The sequence below is a fragment of the Xiphias gladius genome, chromosome 17 (genome assembly GCF_016859285.1).
Source record: "Xiphias gladius isolate SHS-SW01 ecotype Sanya breed wild chromosome 17, ASM1685928v1, whole genome shotgun sequence".
Lineage (NCBI taxonomy): Eukaryota > Metazoa > Chordata > Actinopteri > Istiophoriformes > Xiphiidae > Xiphias > Xiphias gladius.
In genome coordinates, this window is record NC_053416.1 from 26,659,829 (window position 1) to 26,672,294 (window position 12,466).

The window sequence follows — 12,466 nt, forward strand, 5'->3', positions numbered from 1 at the left end:
TAACAAACACTATTTAAACCCAGTGGATAATAATCTGCACTTAACTGAAATTAAAAGGACAAAGGGAGACAATTAGATTAGAACTCAACTCAAATATACACAAAACTAGGTTAAAACCTAGGATATGTCTGGACAGCCCTTATTCTGTTTGCATCTCTCCTATTCTCTGTGCTCACATATACAGTAATTTAATACAGCCGAATTCCCAGTAAAGCTGTTCTCATTGACACGTTTTTTCTGTTTCTGTTGTCAGACAACAGAACAATTATGAAATAGTGGTTGATCCATGGCCCATTAATACTACATGTTAACCAGCAGTCACTTCCAAGTCATTTCCAAGCTGCTGCTCTGTTGCTAAAATCCTGATTTTGTAACCACAAGATCATCAGACAAAATCACTGTACACATAAGTTAAAGACAACAGCTGTGCTGTGATTTCGTCAATATTTACTTGTTAAATGACAGGCTTGTTGGATGCTCCCTGTCAGCAGTGGTTGGTACCTACTGGCCATGGTCTGAGGAGCTGCTGTATCATCGTTGTGCATCTGGTCTGAACTGACAGAAGGGCTACTGTGGCACAAGTCGCACAAGTTTGATGATGGTTTTGGAAAGAATGGATCACAACACATGGTGCATTTCACTCTGCAGCCTACAGGTCCACATAGCCACAGACTGGTCAGGGTGCCTGTGCTGTATTGTGTATGTCAGTTTTGACAAACATGTAATGTAATATGATCTGATGAGATAATCGATGTCATCATATGACAAGTTATGTATATTTTTAATGGGCCACATTGGTAAATGACAAACTGCTAAACCAATAAAGCTGAGACAATGCTAAATCAAGAAAATACACTCAATAATGACTTTATTTAATGTTTTAATCCTCAAGTTAAGAGTGACAAACATCAAATAAATTTATTAATGGCAGACGGTTAAACAATTTGAGTGTCATGAGTAAGATTACATGAGTACAAGCAAACACACTGAGCAACATTTTCCAAGATGTGATTCAGCAAGGTTTTAAGACCCAGTATTACATGTTTTATACTAAAGTCCATTTATACCATCTCCAGTGAATCAGGATTCAGACTAGGAACACAATTATGCTAATAGGTCCACCACAGGTACTAAAAGCAGGCATAGCATTCACTGCTAAGTAAAGTAGCATCCCATGCAGCAAAGCATATGGTCGAAGCTGGACACAAAGTGCTTGCTCAGGTAAGACTCAGACAGTAATCACAAGCTGAGGTTTCTAGCAGTTCCTCTTGGTGTGGATGAGAAGGTCTCTCTGCAGGTTGACTTCTAAACTCCCAACAGTCTTGTTGCCAGGCAGGTCAGTGACCAGAGTCAGTTTGTTAAACACTCCGCGACCAAAATAGTCAGCCACGACTGAGAAACCATCATTAGAGCTGCGTAACTGAAAACATTAGAAAAGACACAAGAACTTGAATTTATCAGTCAACTGCTAAAATAAGTATAACATAATTTTCCCCCTGGGGATGAGTAAAGCAGATTATTAGATTGAAAAGGATTATGAAAAATCATTATGAATGAAAGGAAATGAATGATTAACACACTACGTCTATTGTTTTTGGTCAACTTTCTTCTAGTCAAAGCTCAATCATTGTTACTTGTCTGGTGAAGTGGTCATGCAGGTCGCGTTTCTGGTCCTGGGCACGCAGCATGTCCATGACTTTGCGGTTCTCTGGAGTGCACGTTGGGCACTCAGCCTCACTCTCTGCATAGCTTTCAAAACAGTGTTGGTGGAAGGAGTGGCTGCACAGGAAATGAACAGACGGCAGCTCCAGGGGACTGTTGCACATGTTACACTTGGTCTTCTGGAATATTTTGGCACTGTGTGGAAATATTGGGGTAAACATTTACAGTCAATCTGTGACATCTGTAGGTCACATCAGTACAAGTTGTTTCCCAGCCCTCATCTGCCACCACTCCCACCCCGAGCTTCAGTGGCTGTAACTGACAGAAGCAACAGCAAAAATCACAAAAAATGAGAATGACAGAATGGTAGTATAAAACTGGTAGAACTGCTGGTGTTACCCATTAAAAGAAGACCTGGGAATGATAAATTTGCACCCTGGCTGTTGAAGAGTAAAGTTACTCAAAAATCCCATCTTACATGTGACCAACCTTGTTTTGAGCTCCTGGATCTCAGAACGGAGGTGAGCTGTTTCCTCGCGGTACTGGCGGATTTTGCGTTCATCGTCCTCTATTTGCTGGCTCTCCCGCTGCAGCTTGTTGATGAGGTAGTCCTTGATGACGGAAAGAGTGGCCGTCGAGTTGTGTGCCAGTGTCTGCACCACTATGGCCGCACAAAAATCATGGATTTAATGCTATCCAAACATCTTCTTTTCAAACAAAATTTTAATGATGCTAAAAGATCTCAATGTTCTGTCTACACCTGAACCGATTCTAATATTACATGCTGATTAAAATCCAAACATGAAGTATGAAATCAAATGTTCACCAGCTCACCAAGTAATGGAGGCATCAGGTTGTTCTGGTCAATGTGATGTAGGACCTCACTGATGTAGGCCTTACAGTCCTCTTCTTTTCTGGCAAAGTATCCCAGTGCCTGCTCCCAAAGGCAACCCTCTTGGTCCCCATAGCGCTTGCAGGCCTCCACCACTTTTCCATACTCCTCATTCTGCATGTGGTAGTGCATAATCTGCTGGTACCTGCACAAAAATGCAAACCATACCCAAGTTATCAACGGTTATAACATTAAAATTTTACATATGTTGGATCAATTTAACAGGTAAGGAAACCTCTGAGAAAACAAGTGAGACACCCAAAGCGGTATGGCAATAATGAACACTGAAGCTTTCACAATATATATATAGCTATATGAAAAATGTTGCCCATCCCTGGGCAAATTACATACTTAGTTGATTTTTGAAATGAAAAGAAATAAATACAACCCCTGCAGCAAATACACATTAAAGCCTCTCTTTAAATGTTAACACACTGTTACTTTTTATATTATGAACTTAAACCATAGGAAAAAAAGTAACAGTAATAAAGAAAACAAGTAAGTAATTGTGGCATGTACAAAGTTTGGACACCATTCTACTTGTAAAAACATCAGAACTTCATTCATTTGTTAAGACTTGTAAGGCAAGTCATTAGGAATTGTCAGCTGATGACTCTTCAGTCCTAGTGGTAACACTCCATAACCATGTTCCTGAAAATCAAGCTAAATGAAGTGTGGAAGTCAAGACAAAATGTGGAATACGAAGTTAACTTTCAGATGAAGCTGTGCATCTGCTGGGCAGAAAGGCGAATATGACTGCAGAGGAGCTGCAGGAAAGTTTAGCTGACGCAGGGTGGTGGTGCACCGTCTCACTGTGCAGCATTGCTGCATAAACAGGGTCAACATGAAAGAGTAAGTCATTTTGGAAACTAGTGCGGTGGACTGATGAAGTTAAAGATGAGCTCACCATATGATGAAAACAACAGTCCACCATGAAAGTAGAAATATTCTCATTTGAGGTTGTACGTCAGCCAGTGGCACAGGAAACATTGTATGATAGAGGGAAGAATGGATTCCACTAAATATCAGCAAATTCTGGATGCAAATTTTAAACATGCTGTGTGTTTGTGTGTGTAAGAGAACCAAAAATATCTCAGAACTTGAACTGATCTGTTGCAAGAGTGGGTGAAAATTCATCAATCAATCTTGGATATATGCCAAAGGGGGAGGGGTTTACTAAGTATTGAGTTAGTAAGCTGACCAAACCTTTGAACATGCCACAATTACTTTATTTATTTCTTTTTTTTTTTTTTATGTTCATGAAATTAAGAGGAAGGCTCAGTTTTAATGTCTATTGTATTTCCTTCTTTTCACTTCAATACTCAACAAAATATGGAATTTACTCAGGAGTAACTTGGGCATCATTGGTCATACTAACTATACTTCTCTGTCCTGGAGTTTTGTTCTTTCTCATCTCTCTCCTCCTGTTTTCTTTCCTCCCTACTGCCCCCTCCCAACCCATCCAGTCAGGGCAGACGGCCGCCCACCATGAGTCGGGTTCTGTTCAAGGTTTCTACCTGTTAAAGGGGACTTTTTCCTTGCTGCTGTCGCCAAGCGCTTGCTCATAGGGGAATGTTGGGTCTCTGTAAATATAACTATAAAGAATACGGTCTAGACCTGGTCTATATGAAAAGTGCCCTAAGATAACCCCTGTTATGATATGCGCTATATAAATAAAATTGAATTGAACTAAAGTATAAATTGCTTGATAGATTTACTTGCACATTTTAAGCAGTCTGAAATTAATTAGATTCAAACAGACTTGATTTGATAAACCTGTATCATTCATAATATCTGTTCAGTAGTTACCACCAGTTAAGTTTGCACCAGTGTGAATGTTTATTAATCATCAAACAAAATCAGTTGTTATCATCAATAATAAATAATACACCACACACAGACACACTGATCTCGTTTAACACATCCTATAAACTGGTTTGTGTTGTTACTGGCACGCTTTTAGGCTCCTCATTCAGTTTCAACTGCAACATGGAAGCAGCTAGCAATGAGATTTTAGGAAATGTTATTATGTGCTACCCTATCACATTAACCGGCTTCATACATATTCAGATGTTGCTGTCTACGTCACTTACAGTTTGCCCTTCTCATAAAGGTAGAGGACACCTTCTTTGAAGTTGTGCATCTGGCAGAGGACCAGGGCCTTATCAAACACAGTGTTGTCACTCCTCAACAGTGACACAGCTTCCCCCTGCAGGACCTTTTTTCTCTGCCACACATATGCATTAGAAAAAAATAAGTTAAAATTCTGCAAAGTTTCCAAATTAGCTGGAATTCATAGTCACACAGCAATTTATTTCTACTGCAAACTGTATTATACATTTATATGCAAGGATTCATAACTAGTTTGTGTTTTGCACTGACCTCTGGGTCCCGTTCATGTGCCCAGTCTTGCAGCCGGAGCTCAAGCAGTGTGTCATAAACACCTTGGGGAGAACGGGGGTCTACCTCGATCATATGCTCCAGGAAGGCTTTAAGCTCCCGAGGGTTGTTAGCAAAAATTGGGATGAATTCCTCAGAATTGGCCTTAAACCAAAACAAATATGGACCGTTGTTTATACGAATATTTCTGATAAACATCCTAAATATACAGTATGATCACTTTGGTATTTCAGGACCACAAGGCTATAAGGGCACCATGTGAAATTGAAAGGAATTAGCCCTTTACACAAAAGAGAACAGCTGCACTTTAGACTGACCTTATTGACCCGATTCCTCTCCGGGCTGTCTTTTTCAGCAATGTCTCCACTGGGTTGGTAGTTGGTACATAAGCCCTTCAGGAGCAGCGTGGTACCTTCAGGAACATGGTGCATCAGCGTCTTGCCGTAATGCTTCATGGTGCTCTCAGCTTGTTCAAAAGGCAGACGTCCAATGTAACGCAGGCCTTCCTGGTAGTTCTGGGTTTTGGGGGGAGACATAGAAGGAAAACTGAATTACTGTGTCCACCAAAAGCTGTTGTGGGTGCTCAGGGTGTACTGCAAAGCTAATATCTTTGCATTTATATATTTTATAACACGAAAATAAGGCGTGGGCCTACACCAGAAGTTGGTAGAAACTGTCATTTTCTGTGTTAAGTTGTTTTCTACTACTATTTATATATTTCTTATACATATATGTATTAATTTAGCTGCTCACCAACATGCAGAATAATATTTTAACCATGTCACTTATTAATTAAATTATAAAAACATGATTTATATTTGAAACCAACCTCCAAAAATAGACAAATTTAAGTATAAGCTAAGTCTAAATAAACACTGTTACTGTTAATCAAATGGAAACAGAGCAGGAGGTTTTAAAAGTGGGAAAATACAGGTCAGAATTACACTGCGCCATATGGCATGCTATTCTTTAAAATCTGTAGGTTGTGTATTAAATAGGAACAGGACTAGATTAAATGTAAAGTTGGTCTCAAGTGTCTAGGATAAAAAATAAAGCTAAAAACAGGCTATAACAGCTCACTGGATCATATCATATAATTTTAAAAACAGAGTTTGAGCATGCAATGGGAGGAGATCCAGATGAAAATAAAGATGGTTTGAAGTGTCCATGAAAAAAATGGGAAAGCTATTGAAATAAAATCTGGAAAGTTCTCTTGGTTATTTTACATATTTTTGAAACAGTCCCTAACTTCAGCTCCTCAGTTTCAAGTCGCACACAGGATTCAATATAAGATTACAGTTTAAAAATAACACGTGGAACATCAAACTTTATACTGCACTGCACAACGATTCTGCTGAAAACTAGTGAGCAGTTATTGAGGATTGGAGCTGAATGTCTGAACACTGAACTTCAAACTATCTATACCTGTTTGTTTTTAGACTATTTGTTTACATTTTGCCACATAGGCATCCTGGAAAGTCCTGTTTTTTTGGCTACTAGAAGTTTCTGTTCCTGTTTGTATCTGTTGAGAGCCTGTTATCTGTTCATATTGAAATACTATACTTGGATTCATTTATATCCCTACTAGCAGATGCATTCTTTATTACGATGGCTCCAAAAAACTCAACACACTGCAACTTAAGAAAACAAACACAAATAGACAAAACACAAGCAAACGAGGAAATCATCATCACTGATTTGAACCCATCGCAGCTCATTTCAGTATTTGGTTGTGTTTTCTCACTTTGCAGCATTTTTTCTAAATGCTGTGCATGTGTTTTCAAAGTGGTAAAGAAGTTTTCTTAGTTTGCATTTGTTTTGTCTGTATGTATGTGGTTTCTTAAGCTGCAATGCGTCGAGTTCTCAGGGTCATCGCACTCAACAGTCTGGGAACAAATAAATGCACACCTAGGCACGGGTTACTCATTTCAGCTTGTAAGAGCCTTAACAAGAACATTCAAGGTAAGACAAGTGAGTACTCAGCAGCCCCAAGAGACAATGTAAATACATCTTTATCAAAGGTTTGAACATCTAATTGTATATTTTTTACCTTGAGGTCTTCCAGCTGGATCTTCAGGTACCATTCATGATGCATGTGTTTCTCAGCCAAGAAAACAGCATGGCTGTGGTAGCTGGCCTGCCGAAGAACCTTGATGGCAATCTCAACATCAAAGTGGACCTCACTTTCACTACTCTGTTGAAAAACAGCGCGGGAAGACAGTGGTGTTACAGTATAATGTGGCAGCCATTAGTGACCTGTTCATTAAGAAAGAATCATCTGTTCTTTGATGGAAACCACAGAGCATTTTTACTACTGTCATTGATTTTACTAACTAGTCCCTTCACTTTTTCATTTGTATTAATCTCTAAAACCTTCATCCTCAGTGCTCACTTTTACCGGATCAGTTACCTTAATGAACTCTTCCAGCTTAGAGCTGTCCTTCAGCTTGGTGTAACAGTTCAGTAGCAGTGTAGTGTGGTCTGCGTTAGCCAGTGACTGCCTGTGCAGGGCTTGCAGATAGGCTGTCAGGTTGTGGATCCTCTGTGCATCCAGGAATTTCCTTATAACGTACGATGGCTCAAGTTTTCCAATGGTGCTGTGGGAAAATACAGTAAAGTTTTAAGGGTAGTTTTATCAATGTGGAGACCGATCACTAATCCATTCTCCAAATGCTGGTCAATTCTAGAGTAATTAGTTAAAACGCTACTTTGAAAATGAACCAAGACCACAAAGCCATCATGGCACCTTCTCTCTGGCATATTTTTAAAACTTTTACATGGTGTAATAGTGAACAAAATGCTCAAAGATTAGTCAAAAATGGCACATATAACTTTCCATTCTATGACAAAAACAACTTTTAACTCCTGGCAAATGTTTAGTGATGCAGTTACCGAATGTACTGCTGGATAGCACCATCATGGTCTCCTTTAAGGTAGAGGTGATCACCATACTGCCTGAAGATCTCTGACAGCCCATCACTGTCCAGGTGCTGGCTCTTAGCCAGGTTTATGGCCATCACAAACAGGTTCTTTTTAAACAGCATCTTAAAAGACAAACAAGGAGGAAACAACCTTGCTACCTGATCCACAGTCATAATAGTAAGTGAGTTGATTCAACTTGTCAGTGTTCTTTCAAAAAGTTATGAAACATCAACTACAGGCCTCTGGACTAACCTCCAGTTTGGTCTGTGTGTCTTTCTCCTGAAGAACAAACATTTTTCCATCTCTGGTTAGGATGTAGAAGGAGCCCCACTCGGCCACTACATCAATGACATCATCAAAAGAGGCACTGTAGGCGATGAACTTGTTGTCCAGGTCATAAATGGTCAGAAGCTGTTTTTCTGATGGAGAGCTCTCCCTGCTACCAAACCCTGCCCTGAGTAGAAAATTATCACTGTCACCAGTTTCACAGGAAACACAAGTCTTTCTGTCAGATCTTGGTAAGGTGCTTATTAACTGCTGGACTATAACCTGGGACAAAAATCACTTAATTTTCACCTTGTGAAAACGGTCAAAAATTTTTGTAATACTGGCAAAGTCACATTTGGTCCACTGCCCTCAATCGGGTGAAACTTTAAAGCAAGTTGGACTTGTGATAACACCCCAGAATGTGTTTCACGGCACATTTTCAAGACTGTGTTGATTAATGTGGTCTGTTTGAGATACTTATCGCATTAAATAGTTTCTTCTTTCATAAGGAAGACTCATTCAATAATGTGTATAACACATTACATTAAATGGATTGTTAAAAAAATGATTTGCTTTAATAGTGTTTTATAACCCCACAACACACAGTGTGACATGTCTTAGACGCTTGGGGATATTTACTAAAATTGCCAGAAATTGTTCTTTTCAGTGGAGCACAATTTTGTGTCACCACAATTTTCCAATTTAGCAAGGTATTTACTGAGACTATAGATTTAAATGAGCCCAGCTGCAGTTCATTTGATTTTCTTAAAGTTTCACTACATAAGATCTGATGCTGTTTTGATGTGGAATATGTCTAGATAGAAATGGACTAGAGTTGCTGTGAGCCGATAACAGTCAGGAAAAACTGAGGGAGCAGGAAGCTACTTAGGGAAACAAAGGTAAAACCATGTAAAAATAAATGTTGTAAGGTTGCCATTTAATTCATCTTTTAATTTGGTGCACTATTTTTACTGCTGTCCTGAGTAGTTTTATTTGATTTATTATAAAACCTCACTGTTTCTTTCTTTAACTGTTTGGATCTGGCTATAGTCTGTCTCCCTCTGTGTCTGATAAAATAGTGCAGCAGATTTACACATGCTTTCCCGAGATGTTAAACTTCAGACCCTGTTTCCTCTTCAGCAGTGGTCAGTCAGTGACTAATCTGGTGCAGTGGCTCCTTTCAAATTTTGCACGTCTGGACAGAAACACCTTAAAATAGATATAGCAGAGGCCCAAGCATGCTTTTTTCAGGTGCAGTACCTTAGTAAATAGGTAAACTTAATTTGATGGTTTAACACCTGAGGAACAGCTGCAGATTCTTACTAAACATCCCCCTTGATCTGGGGAATGTGTTTCTGTTCATATTTTACTTTCAACTTAAAATATAACCATGTGAACATCGAAAGTAGCATGTAAAAACAGCCCAGAGCTTGTCCACAAACTTGCTCCACGATTAATTTATCCCCACAATAATCAATACGCCTTCATCTCATTTATTCAGTGCTGTCCTTACTTGTTGGGTGACTTTGCATCCCTGATAAGTAAAAAGAGATATCCACGGTGCCAATGGGCCAACAACTTGTATCCATCGAAGGCAAAGCAGGGCCCTCGCTCGTCGGGCTGATAAAGGTACACGCATTCGTCACCAGCCACAATGAACTGGGAATCCTGGGAGGGATCTGCCAGGGAGGAGCAGCGCAGCGCACAGCCGTGTGTATCCAGCTCTACTTTAGGATACTCCTTGATGGACAGGGTGTAGCACTGAGCAAAGGGAGACAAGAAGGGAGTTGTTAGGAGGTCACAGAATGGCAGTCTCTAGAACGGAGTCCTTAAAAAAAAAGCTGATGCACCCCAATGCTCTGGGAGCGAACAAACTTACATGGACTTTCTCCAGAGTGGCAACAAACAAATGTGTGACCTTTGCCACTTGGCGGAAGGCAAGGCCTGTGACTGGGCTGGATCCCTCGTGCAGTGTCAGAGTTTTACTGTGACGATCCCTGGTGATGTCACCTTTGGTCAAAACCACACTGCCATCTGTGAAGCCTGTCAAGAAACACAACACATACTATAATCTGGGAAGAGAAAACTCTGTTAGCCAAACATTGAAATCTGGGTCAGTGGGCAGAAAGCCCTTTATTTGTGGCTTACCAATGGCCATGAAGTTGAGGTTCTCATGTACACTGAGGCAAGACACTTCAGTTGGTTTGTTGCCAGGAATTGCGGGGAAAATCCTTGTGCAGAGAGGATTTCCACTGTCTCTCTTGTCTAGGTTCCAGACCTTTACCTGAGTAATGAGTACCACTTCAGTTTAGTGATGGTCCATTAAAATCATTTACACATTTTTTTCTGTGTTCAAGGCTTCTCTGGAGAACTGCACACTTACCAGGGGGTTTATTCCTTGTTCATCCTGCCCCACCGATACAAGGATGCTGTGCTGCTTCAGCTGGTAAAGGTGTGTTACCCGTAACTTGTAGGCCTGAAAAAATGTCAACTGCAGGGAGCGCGTCATAAGCCAGATCTTGCCATCCATATGTAACATTATGGATGTTAAGGAAAGTCATATATAACTGGAGCAAGAGATGAAGTAGGCATGGCACGCATGCCATGTGTGACAGTTCAAGAGTGGTCATTTTAGGATTTGGGAACCTAAAGATAGACTATCAATCACTGAACACTTAACTGATAAAAAAATTCCTCTCAATTCTAGCCCTACTAACCAGTTATATAATGTTGTATTTCTGTAAGGCAGTGTTGTATAAGGGTTTTAGCTATGGTTTCTCTGCTCCAAAAATACAAAAGCTATGCATGCATGTCTGGATTGTGCTGCGAGAGAATATGCCCTACTTTTAAAGGGTAGATGTGTCTCTAGCCTAAATGTTTTGTTTGTTTTAGAAATTTTTTTCATGTTGTATAAATCTGCATGCTAAGTACTTTTTTTGTTTGTTTGTACAAATTGAAAAACTATTAATATGACAAATACATGCAAATCTGCCCCTGCTGTATTACTCCCTCAGGTACCTGGTGTATTATATCAAACTCCATATACATATTTGGTAATTTAATGTTGGCTTGTCAAGAACCACTTGAACACAGCATAAAGAAGATCCCAAACGCAGATTCTATCAAAACAGTGTCCACCATTAACCTGCATCACTCGGTTTGCTGTCGTCTAGCTGTAACGTAGTGAGTCTGCTAAATTAACTTTATTATTGAGGTTAAGGAAGTAATCAGTAGTAGTTATTTAACTGGCTTATTGCTGTTCAGTGTGTAGAATGTTGACCGAAGTGGAATGTAGTTCCAAACGACTAATGAAGTCTAACGTCATTTTTATAAGATGTTCTTTACCTAATAAGTCCAGACTTAATTAGAAGATTTTTAAACAGAGTTTGGCGTGACGTTGTTTCCAAAACCGAAGACAGAACATGACCTGGCTCTACCGCTCAGGCTTCAGCTCATTGCTTCTATATGCTGTTGAGACAAGAAGTTCCTTGTCTCTAAAACAGGTAGCAAATAACCTCGGTTTGAGATTTGCTTTCATATTTGCTGAGTCGTGGCTAGCTTCAGCTGTCAGTAAGCTAGCATAACATTAGCCGAGGTAGCTGATTAGTTAAAGGATATCTCCAAGAACAATATGACCCCGGCCGGAGTCACAAGCTGATATTCCGCTTGGAAGAACAAAGTTTTTCCCATTATCCACAGGATCCTTCACCGTGTCTTTATCAAAGAAGACAAATTTTCTCCATTGTAAGAATGCAGCCATGTTGTTAGCTAAGTAGCTTGAACAGGGCACTGTCATGTGACAAAGTCACGTGAGCCGACCGGTGGGGTTGTTTTTTTTTTTTTTGTCGTCGAAACTCAATCGGTCAACACTTATTTATATAATTTAAATATATAACATAGGAAACGTGCTGCTGATAAACAAAAACAAAAAAAGAAACAAAAAAAAACAAAAACAAAAAAAAACTGTTCACTTCAGATCTCACAGAAAAAATTTCGTTTGCTGTTGCATCTTATTCTTTAATGCGATTCTGTCAATGAATGTAAGATCCCAGCCAGATTTGACGAATTGAATAAACTGACCTACACAGAATGTTCAGACCTTTACACTGCCTCAGAAACTATTCAGACCATCTTCACTTTTTGCACTCTGTGTTGTAGATTTAATCGTAAATTGATAAAAATTGCCATTTTTGCCTATCAATCTACATTCAATGATCAATGATGACAAGGTGAAAACATGTTTTAGAAGTGTTTGCTAATTTATTTAAAAACAAAAAAACAAAACAAAACTGAAATCTCTCATTTACAAAATATTCAGACCCT

General features: G+C 39.5%; 1 protein-coding gene across 1 annotated transcript; it reads right to left on the reverse strand.

The window, feature by feature from the left end:
- Positions 1 to 851: 851 nt before the first annotated feature.
- vps11 (VPS11 core subunit of CORVET and HOPS complexes) lies at positions 852 to 11,935 on the reverse strand. Its single transcript, XM_040151439.1, has 16 exons — positions 11,762 to 11,935; positions 10,527 to 10,675; positions 10,292 to 10,427; positions 10,023 to 10,186; positions 9,657 to 9,904; positions 8,129 to 8,330; positions 7,847 to 7,998; positions 7,365 to 7,551; positions 7,005 to 7,148; positions 5,272 to 5,469; positions 4,937 to 5,098; positions 4,648 to 4,781; positions 2,497 to 2,699; positions 2,152 to 2,323; positions 1,635 to 1,857; positions 852 to 1,420 (listed from the first exon to the last, which is right to left on the reverse strand). Exons 1-16 carry the CDS (start codon positions 11,901 to 11,903, stop codon positions 1,256 to 1,258), a joined length of 2,781 nt encoding a protein of 926 aa, XP_040007373.1. The 5' UTR covers positions 11,904 to 11,935; the 3' UTR covers positions 852 to 1,255.
- Positions 11,936 to 12,466: the final 531 nt, after the last annotated feature.